The sequence below is a fragment of the Brachyhypopomus gauderio genome, chromosome 2 (genome assembly GCF_052324685.1).
Source record: "Brachyhypopomus gauderio isolate BG-103 chromosome 2, BGAUD_0.2, whole genome shotgun sequence".
NCBI lineage: Eukaryota > Metazoa > Chordata > Actinopteri > Gymnotiformes > Hypopomidae > Brachyhypopomus > Brachyhypopomus gauderio.
In genome coordinates, this window is record NC_135212.1 from 32,300,332 (window position 1) to 32,315,154 (window position 14,823).

A 14,823-nucleotide genomic window follows, 5' to 3' on the forward strand; every position below is an offset into this window, starting at 1 on the left:
CACACACATGCACGCACACACACACACACACACACACACACACACACACAGACAGTCATGCATATACACACAAACACATATACATTCATGTGCACAATCATACATACCCACACACATACATATATTAACACATATCTCACACACATTGTGCCAAATAAATAATCAATTTATAGTCAATTCATAAATACAAAGAATCTCTATGTACTGCATGAGGTTAGTAGCATGAGATAATCTGCAGAAACTACAGGCCCATCACAGACAACATCAGGTGACTCCAGTGAGCACTGAAATGACTCGGCTGCTCTGATTGGCTAGTTCATGTCATATGACCAAATGCAGATGACACACCCAGCTATAAATGCATACATATCTGACTAAGGAGTGCATCAGTGTAGTAAAGCATTCAGTTATTTATCACTCACATGACTTACTGCCATTTGCTACAGTACCTTGGCTGTTCAGTGACCTTTTCAACAGAGCCTAACAAACTAGTGTGTGTGTGTGTGTGTGTGTGTGTGTGTGTGTGTGTGTGTGTGTGTGTGTGTGTGTGTGTGTGGCTCTGCAATGCTTTCTTATGCACACTCTTATTCCCACATACACGCACATGCACACACACGCACATTCACGCACACACACATACACACTCATGTACACACTTTTATACATACACACTAACCACACACACCAACAATCGCATTCACACAAACACGTGGATATTAATACACACACACACACAGATGGACTTTTACACACACACACACACACACACACACACACACACACACACACACACACACACACACACACACACACACACACACACACACACACACACACACGCACACACACATATGCAGAATGAGAGTGAAAATGGTTCATCCCCTCCAGTCAGTCATAATTTGTGTGCTTTGTTAGCTTCAGGCGAACATTTACAATATAAAGCCTTTAGACCCTCTGAGCTTTCTTCACCATCATCATGTTTTATTTCTTTCTTTTATTTACAGGTTTTTCTGATCGTGACCACATAAAACTGGCACTTGAGGCACAGTGACTGAAACCAATTCCTTGCGTACCGAGTCTGTTAACAGGCTCTGCACAGCAGCGCGCATGTTTCCAGCTTAGCACACACGTTTGGCAGTGTCCTGAACGCCACCGTTCTGTGCGTCACCTACAATTAGCGAAATCTCTCCTTTCCATCCTTTGGAAAACACTCACATTCAAATGATCACGCTGAGTGACTAGTTTCCTCCACCCAGGTGTCACGTGTTTCTCACAGTAACTTATAGCACATTTCTCTACTGAGACAGCAGAGTACTGCGATTACACACAGGCAGCAGGTTAATCCACTACAACATTGGAGACATATATCTCAGCGAAGAAGAAGAAGGGGTGTGAGGAGGATGAAGATGAGAATGTGGAGGAAGACAAAGGGAAAGCATCAAGGCTGCGATCCACCACCCTAGTTGGTTGTGTGGTTGGCTGAGGTATGAACATGATGAAGACTGAACAAATCTCAGCCTCTTCATGTCAGCTGGCATCATCAAGACATTCAGAAATAACAACAGGTAACCTAAAGCCTTCCCAGCATTATGGTACTTTGTGCTACATCACTCTATTACCAGTGGAATAAAACACATTGGACACTCTTAGACTCTGCCATGGTACCTCTACATTGACGAGGCTAGTCCCATCTGAGCTTCTAGGACACTGAGGGGCAACATTACTTTGTGTGCAGCCATGATCAGTGATCCTGCACCAATGCTGCTATAAATGAACTATATAAAGGCATTTAATACTGCTCAAGCAGCTAATTGCTCTACCCTAATAGAAAATAACCATCCTTACAAGATTTAGTACAATTGCAGGAACTAACTATGGATAAAACTGACACCGAAGCTCACATTACAACCTGATTCAGAATCAGATACAAGAAATATTTCAGTTAGGGGTTAGGCCTCATCATAGACAGCACTGATTAACATAATTAATGACCTGTTGTTGGCTTCTGACCAGGGTTATGTCTGCTTGATCTCAGGGCAGCATTTGACAACATTTTACTGGATAGACTGGATAAAGCTGTTGGGATTTAGGGAACAGTGTCAGGATCTGCAGTTCACCTCCTCGTCACCAGAGGCCCACCTCTCCGGAATAAAGGGTTGCCATTGTTTCTCTCAGCTGTTCCTAATCCATCTATTAACTAGTGTTCATATACCCTTCCTAGTCCACCAAGTCCTTGCAAAGTTATCTCTAGTCTGTATTTCTGGTGTTCGACACTCTGCCTGTGTTTTTTGAGTCTCTGCCTGTGTTTTTTGCATTTGCACCGTTTTATGTTACCTTTGCTGTTTTGGATATTCTGGATTTATTGACCTTTGCCTGGCTGTATCTACGCTGTATCTACGTCGTATCTACACTGTATCTACGCTGTATCTACACTGTATCTATGCTGTATCTATGCTGTATCTACGTCGTATCTACACTGTATCTACGCTGTATCTACACTATCTACGCTGTATCTATGCTGTATCTATGCTGTATCTACACTGTATCTATGCTGTATCTACGCTGTATCTATGCTGTATCTATGCTGCTTTTGCTTTGTCCATTTACCACCATTATTAAATTATTTGCATATGGATCCATCTCCGTCTCTTAGTTCTGGAGTGTTACTTTCCTCGTTTAAATCTTACCTATCCATTACCTGATCCGTTGACCAATGTAAATTGAGAGTTTTCAGCATACACCTAGGTTAGTTTTGGTGTTCCAAAAGGAAATGTTCTAGGGCCCTTGATTCTTTGCACATCTAGGTGACATTACATGTAAACACTTGCGGATTTCCACTGCTATATTGATTCTCAGATATACAGTGGGGAACCGTCAGGGCCCTCTACGCCCTCTCAGAGGGCCTAAAATATTATTAAAACATAAATATATATAATTTATCCAATTTTTAAATCTACTTACAGTTTGACAATCAACATCTAAACAATTACAAAAATATAAGCAAATAAATTATTCACCCGTGTCTATTCAATCTGTGTTGGAAGGTGAGGGGTTAAGTGGAAGCCTGTGAGCCTGTGTCTCCCCCTATCAGGACTGTGATGCCCGCTGTTCATTTACAGAGTGACCAGGTTTAATGGTCACGGTTCGCTACTGCAGATATATGTCTATGCCAAACCAAAATACATAAGGTTAATCTCATTGTGTAATATGTAAAAGATATCAGACACTGGATATTGAAGAGCTTCTGCCCCACAGGCAACCAAGAGTATGTTCTCAAATTATATAATAAACTTTCATGGTCTCCAAATCACACCTTCTTTAAGTGTTTCTGCGTCCTGTGATGATCTTATGGATTATTGATCCCAATCTATCATTCAAATGTTATGTAATTTTTTTAAATCTGGAAAAGCCTTCCAACTAAGGAACAAACTCTGCATCCCAAATCAGGTGCTGAAAAGCTAGACCGTGCACTTGCAGCAGTCAGTTCTTAGTAGAACAAGAACGTTTGGTCATTTTACACCTAACCTAGCTACACTGCACTGGCTCCCAGTAGAAATTTCATACTTATTATAAAAGACTCCTAATAACATACAAAGTGCCGAATGATCTTGCCCCACAGTACCTTATTTAAATCCTTGTGCATTATAATCCACCACATCTACTCACATCAAAAGGTGCAGGGTCTTTACTACTACCTTGAATAAGGAACTCCACCACAGGGAGCTTATAAAGCTCCCACACTCTGGAATGACCTCCCTACTAGTGGTCAAGACTCAGACAATCTCAAAATATAAGGCTTGTACTGTATAGTCAGGCATTTGATGAAATACTTCCCCTCTTAGGGCAAGGTGTAGATCAGGGGGTTCATGGGCATTGAGACTTGTGCTAAACTGGGATGTTATGATGCTGCCACTTTATGTCTTGAGACTGAAAGTGGTGGTGTGCCGATGGTCCAGGAAGCCCTCATGGTCTGTGGTTCCTTCAGGCTCTGTCCAGCTGCCGGAGTCCATCCTTGCACATCATAGATCCCTAATTTACACATCACTGTACTTGGACCATGCGTGGTGATCTATGCTCTCTTTCTGCCGATGTTGACATGTTGTCCTGTTGTCACTGAGCCTGTCTCAGCTGTTCGGACTCGGACATGTTCTAAGGCTGCTTGTTGTCTGTTGAATAAAATATAAATTAACTCAACTTTGACATTACAACATGGAAATCATGTGTCACCATGTCATTCTTGGCTCATGCAGTCCTGCTCACATCTTCTCGTTTTTTGATGCCCTACACCAGGGGTGCCCATTACGTCGATCACGAAGGAAGTGTCGGTTGATCGCGAAGGAATGTGGGTAGATCGCATGACATTAAAAAGTAGTGGATGAATGACAGGCTATCGTCCATCTGCACTGACGGTTGTATATATACACCGCCCCGGTAACAATTTACGTTTGTCAATTTACATTCGATTTTTCTGCATTTTTTTGCAATAAATGCGAGTTTTATATTGAATAAATGCACACTGGAAGACATGTATGCAAGACATGTTTGGACCGCTTCTGTGGGGACTTCGATATATATATATATAATTATTGTATTACTCCAGGAACTGCAGTGTACAGTAGTAAAAGATGTGGGGATAGTCACAACTGCAGTGTACAGTGGTAAAAGATGTGGGGATAGTCACAACTGCAGTGTACAGTAGTAAAAGATGTGGGGATAGTCACAACTGCAGTGTACAGTAGTAAAAGATGTGGGGATAGTCACAACTGCAGTGTACAGTAGTAAAAGATGTGGGGATAGTCACAACTGCAGTGTACAGTAGTAAAAGATGTGGGGATAGTCACAACTGCAGTGTACAGTAGTAAAAGATGTGGGGATAGTCACAACTGTAGTGAAGTACAGAAGGTTTCCAGAGAAACAGGATGTTTTGGACAGGGATCCTTCATCAGCTGTGCAAAAACAAATCTGAAAAAACAAACAGGACTGTGGTGTTCTATATTTATCATATCAGTGTTTACGTTGTGCTCAGGGTATACAGTTCATTTCATGATTTGTTTGTAGAATTCTGTGCAAAAAAAGGAATTTATAGTTTGTCAGCGACTGACATTTTTCACGTTGTCTGATTGTTTTGGGGCATCGTCTGTAAGAGCTTTGCAAAAATTAGCAGTGGTTTCAGAAACCATAGGCAAACATTCAGAAAAAAAGTGTATTTACATTTTATTTTTGTGATTACATTACACATCACCCTGAAATATGACAACAGGAGAGAAAGAGAGAAGATAGTGAGAAAGAGAGACAGGAAGACAGAGAATGTGAGAGAGGGAATGAGAGAGATGACCCCCTACTCAAACTCTCTCTCTCTCTCTCTCTCTCTCTCTCACACACACACACACACACACACACACACACACACACACACAAGAATGAAGGAAAATTAAACTGTGCTAAAACGTCACAATCATTACCTTCAAGACATATAACTCTATTTTTTTTACCATACCACTGCCACACAACTCTTCTACAGGCCACACCCACAGGCCAGTCCCATTCAGATGCCTAATGGGCTCAAACCTTAAACCTTCACCTCATCCTTCTCCTGAGCACAATGACAGCACACACACCAAGTGATGCACCTGCCACTGCATCCTGGCAGGTTCCAAGGATAAGGCCATATGGCTAAGAATATAGTCATAATTCAATATTAGGTTTATAGGCAGGGTGTAAACTTGTGTATGTACATGCGTGCATGTGTGTGTGTGTGTGTGTGTGTGTGTGTGTGTGTGTGTGTGTGTGTGTGTGTGTGTGTGTGTGTGTGTTTGTGTGTGTGTGTGTGTGTGTGTGTGTGTTCGATACTGAGGTATGACAGTGAGTGTCTGCTACAGACACTACATTATCTTTCTTCAAAGGAATACCATAATGAAAGGCCGTTAAATTATTCTCCCTCCTATTTCTCCTTTCGCCTTTCTCATGAGCAGAAAAGAATTTGATCTCTTATATTCTGTGCTTTCCCTCCACTGAGAAAATTTATGTACTTATTGATCCAATTAGAATTATAAGGTGCTGTGGTTTAGCTCTTTTCCTATATTGAATATCCAGCAGTGCTATGATATAACACTCTGATTCAAAGGTATAAAAGTCATGAATCACTGAGCTGAACAATTGATTTAGCCATTGAAATCCATTAGGATTGTGTGGCTCTGACAACAACACATGGAAGATAAGACCCATCAAGCTTCTAATGCAGAGTGTGGGAGTGTTTCTGCCATCAGAGTCCTCCTGGGGATTGTGTGGCAACCACTGCAGAATTAAAGGAGCTAAATTAGGGTTGGCGCACTTCAATTAGACTGGATACAAAACTTAAAATTATCTTAGTCAAATAAGCTTATAATTCAAACCACCCTTCATAACCAGACTTAGTATTACGAAGTAATCAATTGCTGCAAAAGCAAAACAGAACATAAAAAAAAATGTTTTGCAAAACAACACTCACACTAAGCTAAAAGGAGAATGCTGCTACTTTTCCACCAGCAGGTGTTAATGAGCTGGACAAAGTTCAGTTTGATTTACTCTAAGAAATGTTTGTAACAAATTGTAAACATAAGCTCACGGCTGCCTCAAGAACACTGTGCTGAGTGGGTACTGTCTTGAACTAATGACTGATGCTTAGCATGTTTGATTGTTTCTCACGCATATCAACCCAGACTGGCGAAATTAGACACGCGGTGCAAACTGACAGGCCTAATAACGAACACATGGTGCCTGCTGTTTAAAGAGCTCTGCGAGTGTAAAACTGATGCCCTGACTGCCTCCTGCATCTCTCAGGGCACTGTTCATCACTGTTCATCGCTGTTCATGATCGTTCATCGCTGTTCATCAACGTTCATCACTGTTCATCACTGTTCATCGCTGTTCATCATTGTTCATCACTGTTCATCGCTGTTCATCGCTGTTCATCACTGTTCATCGCTGTTCATCACTGTTCATTACTGTTTATTACTGTTCAGTCCTGTTCATTACTGTTGATCACTGATCATCACTGTTGATCACTGTTGTTCACCTTTCCTTTTAAGCTTTTTTTGTTAGACAGTTGACCGCATTTCTTGTGTCTGTTCATCCTTGACGTCACCCGGCATTGGAACAGAGCATCACCTCTTGTTCGTTTGGCTGTAGGTGGAAACCAAACACAAAGGTCTTTGCAGACAGACACCACCAAGGCTCCACCTGTGTATACCGTGCAACAAGGATCTGTTCATACCGAAAGCGTAAAAGCCTTTGGATTGATGGACATAGCAGCTATGGGCGGTGAGCTGGCTAGACTGTGGGCCAAGGTTCAGCTTCTTTTGAGGACGTGTGGCCCTGTGCTGAGGTGCAGCCATGGAGAAGCAGGAGTCCTCCCACTCTGGCGACCACCAAAGGCTCAGGGCAGCTTAAGGGAGGAGATTCGACAGGGATAGAGAAAAAAACATAACTAATCCCTCCTCTGAAAAGAGTAATCTGTGGGAAAAAGGTTGGGAAGAAGTAAGGAGTACAAGAAACGAAGAGAAAAGAAAAGAAAATTGCTTTTATGGGACAGCTTTGATGAAAGCGACTCGGTTATCAGTAAGGATATGGCTGCGCAAGTGTGGAGGAGTGAATGTTTAAAGAAGACGTCTTCTTGAGAAACACAGCCACAATATGGAGATGACAGAACGTCCAACCTTTGTCCGCTTCTCTTTTCTTACTGGAAAAAGGTGGAGACGAAGAAATGGTGGATGGGAGGGAGTGTGGGGTGGGGAAGTGGATAGCAGTCTTTCAACTGCAGGCACCAGGCCGGCCAGACCAATGATCAGCAGGGCCTCCATCGATTTCGTAGCTGATCACAATCTAACTTGGTAATTTAAATGCTAATGATACTTTTAATTGCGAGACGTCGGGGGAGGGGCAGTCTTCTCATGCAGAGGAGAATTATCTGCCGTGCCTTTGTCTCACTCCTATCCTGTCAAACAAAGGCAACGGATAGGTCTTCTCCAAGGCGAGGCCCTCGTATTGACCCGAGAGAAAGTGGGGATGAGGCGATAACGATCGCTCCCAATTACACATGGACACATGCATCTATAGAAGCTTCATGACTGTGAAGGAGCGGAGACGAGATCAGTCTCATTATTCCGCTGGTCTGAACAGCCCCGTGCAAAGGATTCAGATGGGAGATAAACCTTGGGGTAAACACAACTCCAAACAGTTAATAAAACTAGATCCTAGTTCGGCGGTGGCTCGCGGCTTACGACTGTGCTGCGTCAATATTAGCTTAGCGTTCTTCTGCTGGCCTCGTCTCTATGTATTTCAGCGCCGCCGCTGCCAAATTCGCTGGGCGAATGGCAACGCTGGCAAACAGAGTGAGCCTTATGTAGTGAAAACCAGCCACTAGCATCCAGCAAATCACATTATGAAAGCATGACTGTCGTTCAACCTGCTCCGCGCACTCAGACCACAATGGAGTGTCTATCAATTATTTCAAGAGTGGTATACATCACAAAAGCACAGCAACGTGGTACCAAGAGGCAATTTATTTCCCACCGAACAATTTAGCGTCCTTTCTGTTCTCCTCAAGGTAATCCAGTGCAAACGCCATCCATATTATTGTCCTGGGATACCAGGCTGGTGGATAAACAATACTGTCATATTTATGGGTTCGCAGCGTGCTGTGCGTTGCCGTGAATCCGCTGAGCGCCATGACTGTGTGCCACAATTAGGAACAAACTATTAACACACTGATTATTTATGTGTTTGGCGGTAAATATGAGTAAATAATCATTACGAATTCACATGGGACGAGGACTGTGTCTCAACAACGTCCTACCTCTCCCTCTCTCTCCCTCTCTCTTTTTTCTTTTATGTTTTCTTTCACAAGAAATCCATTACTAGCCCAGCGTGGAGTGGACTGACAGACTCGTTGGGCTCTGTGGTGCCTCTGAGAAAGCTCATACGTTCTGATCAGCAATCGACCGCTGCCCCACCGAGGCCCCAAAGAGGGCTGTGAATTATGGGAATTGACCATTTGGGACACAAATCATGTTCCAGTCATCTGTGGGTGCAGGGAGTGCTACCTCAGCGCGCAAACGTCTATGCTGTCACACGCGGCAGTCTGATTAGCTGCTTAATATGTAGGACCAATTTGAGTTTGACTTCATAAAGAGAAATTAAGGATTTATGCACTGTTACAGTATGCAGGTGGCATTTAGCACATTATAAGAGGAATACACAGGATATTAAAAAAATAAAGGGTAATTACATACAAAAAGACAAAATTGCTTTAACTATAGCCAATGTCTAGTTAAATACCAGTCCAAAGGGCAAATCAAAACATGTGAACAGTTACATGACAACACAAACAGAAAGAGGAAGTGATAAAAGAAAAGACATTGATAATGGCATCAATTATGACATCGATAATGACATCAATTATGACATCGATAATGACATTGATTATGACATTGTTGTCCTTTTGTAAAGGGGAGGTTGCAATAATTGCAATAATTGTAAAATTGCTAGAAAATTCAAGCCAATGACTCATCTCAAAGGCCACAGTGAATAATTTTTATTCCTACAAATATTATCAGAAGAGCCTGACTCACAGGTGTACTAAAACCCTGGGCTTCTGAAATCAATAAAAACAAAAGCAAATATAAGGATTTATACACGAGACGATTTCACCAAAACAAGACTTTATCAAAACATCACATAAGATAATAGTTTTAAAAATCTATAAATAATATAAAATATGACAAGTTTTTATTATTTTGTTAATTTTCTTGAAGAGTCTGTTCTAAAACTCTGAGACTGTCATGCGGGCATTTTTACTAATGGCGCTCTCTCAGATCATTTGACACAGCCATGCATTGCTGCATTAACTGGCCTCAAATACTGGTGTCAGGGTGTAACTCACACAGGCTGAGAACCTCCTGCCAAACTGATGGTGGAGTCAGGGGTCGGGAGGTTAGGGGTCATCAGAAGAAGGCAGAAACCTTTACACTCCTGTTTGGGGCCATGGCATTGTCTGGGGCCTGAACCACACACAATCTGAGTCTCACCATAACTAGCCACCGTGATACTGTGAGTAAGAGAAAGCACAGACAGCAGCTACTTTAGTGAAGGAGGGACAGGGTAAGAGACAAAGACAGTAAGAGGGAGAGAGAGACAGAAAGAGACAGAGGGAGAAAGCAATAGAGAGAGACAGACAGAGGGAGAGAGAAAGACAGAGAGAAAGAATAGAAGAGAGAGAGACAAAGCAAGAGAGGGAGAGAAAGAGAGAGAGAAAATGAATATAAAAGTGTCTAATTTGTTTTTATTGCATTTCTTGGAACTGGTATGATTGCCACCTCAGGCATGTGGATAGATTACTCCCAAAGACAAAGTGTTTACAGAGCTGAGCCCCAGTCAGGGTCTCGGCAGAGCCCGGCAGCCGACAGAAGCAGTGACTGAACCAACACCAGCCCGTGCTCCGTTTAGGTTGCTGACTACAACATTCCAACATGATGAGGCTCATAATTTTCCAGGTTACATTATCAAAATAATAAGTTGGAGATGGTATTCTGTCTAAAAAGATATTAAAAAAATCATTACATTCTGGGAGGAAATAAAGCAAAAGTAGGAAGGGTGAGAAGACGTAGGAAGACGTGAGGGACAGGGCCACATGTACTGTGACGGAAGAAAAAGACAAAAGAAAACAAAGACAAAACAAAGATACAGTGTCCTTGAAAACCTGTGGATCAAGTTCAGTCAGACTTGATGACACCAGTCTGGAGGACATGATGAGCTGTGGGAGCATGAGAACCAAAGCCTTATAGAGTAGGAATGCTCCTTGGAGAACAACCCATGTCTGCCTGTGCAGACACGTCCTTGCAGAAATATTAAGTTTTAAAATCTTAAATCAATCTTTTTGGAAGGCATGTCTCAAATAAGTATCCTAATTTGATCTCTAGGATAATTAAGATGGGTCCAGTGCCAGATTTTTTGCTGGTTGCCTTGGTAATATTCCCCTGGAGGGTGAGAACAGAGCTGGTGTTCGCAGCAGCCTCCTGGACCACTTAAACATCCAGTGAGTGGGGGAGGGGTGTTGGTGTGGACACAGTAAATCATGTATTCATTTACAAGCAAAGCTACAAGGTGCTTGACAATGAACAAAATATAAAATAGTGGAGGAAACACAATAAAATGCAGTAAAACAACATAACAGCTGGAGCAACATGCAGTTTATTCTGCAGTGCAGAAGCACATACTGCAAACGCACATTCTGTTTGCGTGGTCCTTGGTCCTGCCAGGATTATTTGACTACATCTCAGGGACTTCAGTGTCCCAGTGTCTGAGTAAGAGACTAACAAGTCAGAGCTGCATTGCATCACCATGCAAAGCCCGATATGTCAAAACCAAAGTTTTAGAAAATTACTCTAAAATCTACAGACAGCCAGTATTGAATTAATATGATGTAATATGTTTACTTTTCTAGTCCTTGGAAGAATATGAGCCTCTGTATTGTGGACTAATTGAAACTGTGTCCTAACTTCTGGATTAAAGTATGTAAATAAAGCATTACAATACTCCAAACATCATGATATAAAGGCAGAATAAATCTCTTGATAGCTTGAAAGGAATGCATTTGTCTATGTTTAGCTATCACTAATCACGAATTACACCCAGATTTCTAGGGTAAGGGTTAGTGTTAGTGTTAGGGTAAGGGTTAGTGTTAGTGTTAGGGTTAGGGTTAGTGTTAGTGTTAGGGTTTGTCCTTGAGGTCAGTGACCTTACATCCTTTTTTAAACCACTGGCAGAATGCTCAGGATCCAAGGTCAACACTTCTGCTTCCCCATTCACTTAATTAAAGAACATGTCATCCATCCCTTTGTAAAAACAATACATTCAAATGTTTCATTTATAACATTTTTTAGATCCTGCTGAACTCATTCTGCTTGACAGAGAAATAAAGTTCAAGCTATAGTATATTGACAAAACAAGCTTCCCGAACTGAACATGTATAAAGACAACAAAACTGGGCTGAGGAGGGGTCCCTGGGGAAGCCCACAACAGCCAGCACACAACGACACTGTATCTCCAGCAGACACTAAAAGCTTTCTGTTTGATCCAAACCATTTCAGTGTTGTCCCATGATTATTATCAAAATCAGCAATAATATCAAGACAAATACAGACACCTCTCCAGCATTAGCATTAATTAAAATATCACTTAATGTTCTCAGAAGTGCCATTTGTGTCCTGTGATTAATGCCCATGTAGTAATTTCTGGGATATCTAAAAGCTGTTGTTTCACAGCCACTTTCTCAACCATTTTTCGAGATAAAAGGCAGTTTTGAAATTAGTCTGCAATAAATATATTCTATAAAATCAAGGCCAGATTTGTAAAGAATAGACTTCACGGTTGCCAACTTAGAGCAATCTGGAACACACCCAGAACTGTGGGGCAAGTTCACACTCAATTATAAATGAATACATACAAAGACAAAACCTTTAAAAAAAAGGGTCGTTTGTTAGGGAGGTGGGGGGTGGGGGGGGGGGGGCTGAAGAAGCAATTGTTGAGATGAATCATTGTGTAGTTTCTTCTTGGCAAAGTAGAATTTACGAGATATAACTCCAGATAAAGCCAGAAAAATGCAAGGCCGCCTGCATTTTGTTAAGATCTCATAGCGAGCTTCCTCACTGCTTTGGTGGAGAGCCGTAGAGGGTCCACACACGCAGGCCAATCATCACATACTTTCTGCATTACACCCTCGACTATCTCACCACCACACATGCACACACTATGAATTGTTTGTTTTCAGCTCCTATCCATTGTTTTGACTATGTGGGCAGTGGGTGCCAATGGCAGGAATTCTGGGAAGGTTCTTAGGGGCGATGCAAATACCCTGGCATATGGGGAGGCACATAGAGAGAGTGAAAGAAGGAATGAGAGAAAGAGAGCGAGAGAGAGAGACTAAAAGAATGCATTAGAAAGACAGAGCGAAAGGAAAATAAGGAATGCTGCCCAATATCCATTCATAATAGCTTCTGCTTACTCATTTGTAATAAACAATGTTGTCAAACTCACTCCACACAGGTGGATATAGGGTCATGGACCAGACAGGGATGAAGGCCCCTCAAGTCTTACATAGAACATGGATACCGTTTAGATGTTTATTACATAGAATATGGATACCATATATATGTTTATTACACAGAACACGGATATCATATAGATCTTTATTACATAGAATGCAGATACCATATAGATGGTTATTACAGAGAATGTGGATACCATATAGGCGATTGACATTGCCAAACTAACAGTGTGAAATGACTGACAACCACGGGAAAAACATGAGGGTTTATATACACACACATTAATGTTGACAGGTGTCAACAGACTGGTGCAACAGACTAACAGGGGGCAGGCTAACAAGGGGGTGTGGCAACACATTACATCCTAGTGACAAGAAACACATGTGGTGGACCGAACCACTGTGGACAGGTACATGGTAGGACTGTGCCATTTTGTTACAAATATCTTCTTTTTTGTTATCCAAAGTCTTGACTCATCCTGACTGGCAATGTTTTGAATTTACACATCGAGTCCAAGGAAACACTGTGGGACACTGCTGGGTGGTAAAATGGTGACCAGCCCCTCGGTCCCTGAAACAGTGGTGTGAATATGCATACCTGCATATTTATAGTCCACATCTGGGATATTATATGCAGCATGGCATGTGTAATTGCCAAACAAGTCCAAATGGGATCTAGACAGCATATTATATTTGAGAAACGCATAGGTGCTTTAGCAAATAAAGAAAATGAACTAAATAAATGCATTCACTGAGGCTTCACTGAGAGAAATCCTTCATGGCATAAACAAAACAGAGCTTTATTAAAACAAAGTCGTGCTTCCTTCAGTCTGGCCCGCACTAGAACTCCACCAAACGCCCGAGTGTGAATCCTCCTGCCTGTAACAATGCCCCTAAACAGATATTGTACACTGGAGCGTCACAACCACTCCATCTGTTCAGCCTGCCAAATCCTCCATCTTCTGGAGAGCATCGCACCCTCAGGCGTAGAGAGGAGTGTGGGCTTCAAACAGAAGACTATCAAGCAGTGTGGTTATGGCCCATGGTGCTTCTGCTCTCCCCAGCAAAAGACCAGTGTGCCTCATGCAATCAGCTCTGATTGCAACACCTGTTTCTTAAACCGCAGCGGTGGGCAAATCAGGTCCTCGTGGCATTCAGATAGCCTCCTTAACAAACAGCATGCTCTTAGGTAATCAGTCGCATCCACACGCTAAGACAATGAGAGATCTTTTGCAAGCGCCCTCATTCCTCTAGTGTCTCCGTTACGGTAAGTGAGGTGACCGCGAGCTTGCGCGAGGCGCCCCCACTGATGCCGAGAAGCCTCGCCATCTCCGTTGCGCTTTACGTCGGCAAACACTCGACTGCCATCGATTTCTTAAAGGTTGAACCCTTTCAGTAGCAGTTGGGAGCCAGCAGCACCCGGGGCACCGTGCTTAGCGAGACTGACATTCATTCAGCTCGCCGCCTGACCCCACAACCCACTCAGTCGCGCCGAAAGACGTCTTGGATTTGTGCGGGAGTACTTACTGGTCATTGTCAGTCTCCGTGCGAGACTTCTGTCCACGCCTGTACACCATGCAGACGGTGACCACCACACCTGCAATCAGGCCGGCCACTGCTACTACTCCCAGAATGCCGAGGATGTTGCCTGGTGGTCCCCGGGGCATGGGCTTTTCTGCAGACAGGCAGAAACAAAGAGAGAGAGAGAGAGACAGAGAGATAGAGAATGTGATTTAGGTACA

The 14,823-nt window shown here is 42.6% G+C and overlaps 1 protein-coding gene across 1 annotated transcript in view; it reads right to left on the reverse strand.

Annotated features, from left to right (window-relative positions):
- The window catches only part of nectin1b (nectin cell adhesion molecule 1b), a 172,903-nt gene that overhangs the window by 26,837 nt on the left and 131,243 nt on the right, over nt 1-14,823 (reverse strand). The window contains exon 6 of the mRNA XM_076994203.1: nt 14,609-14,756. Coding sequence (XP_076850318.1) covers nt 14,609-14,756 — 148 coding nt within the window. The remainder of the gene's footprint in view (nt 1-14,608; nt 14,757-14,823) is intronic.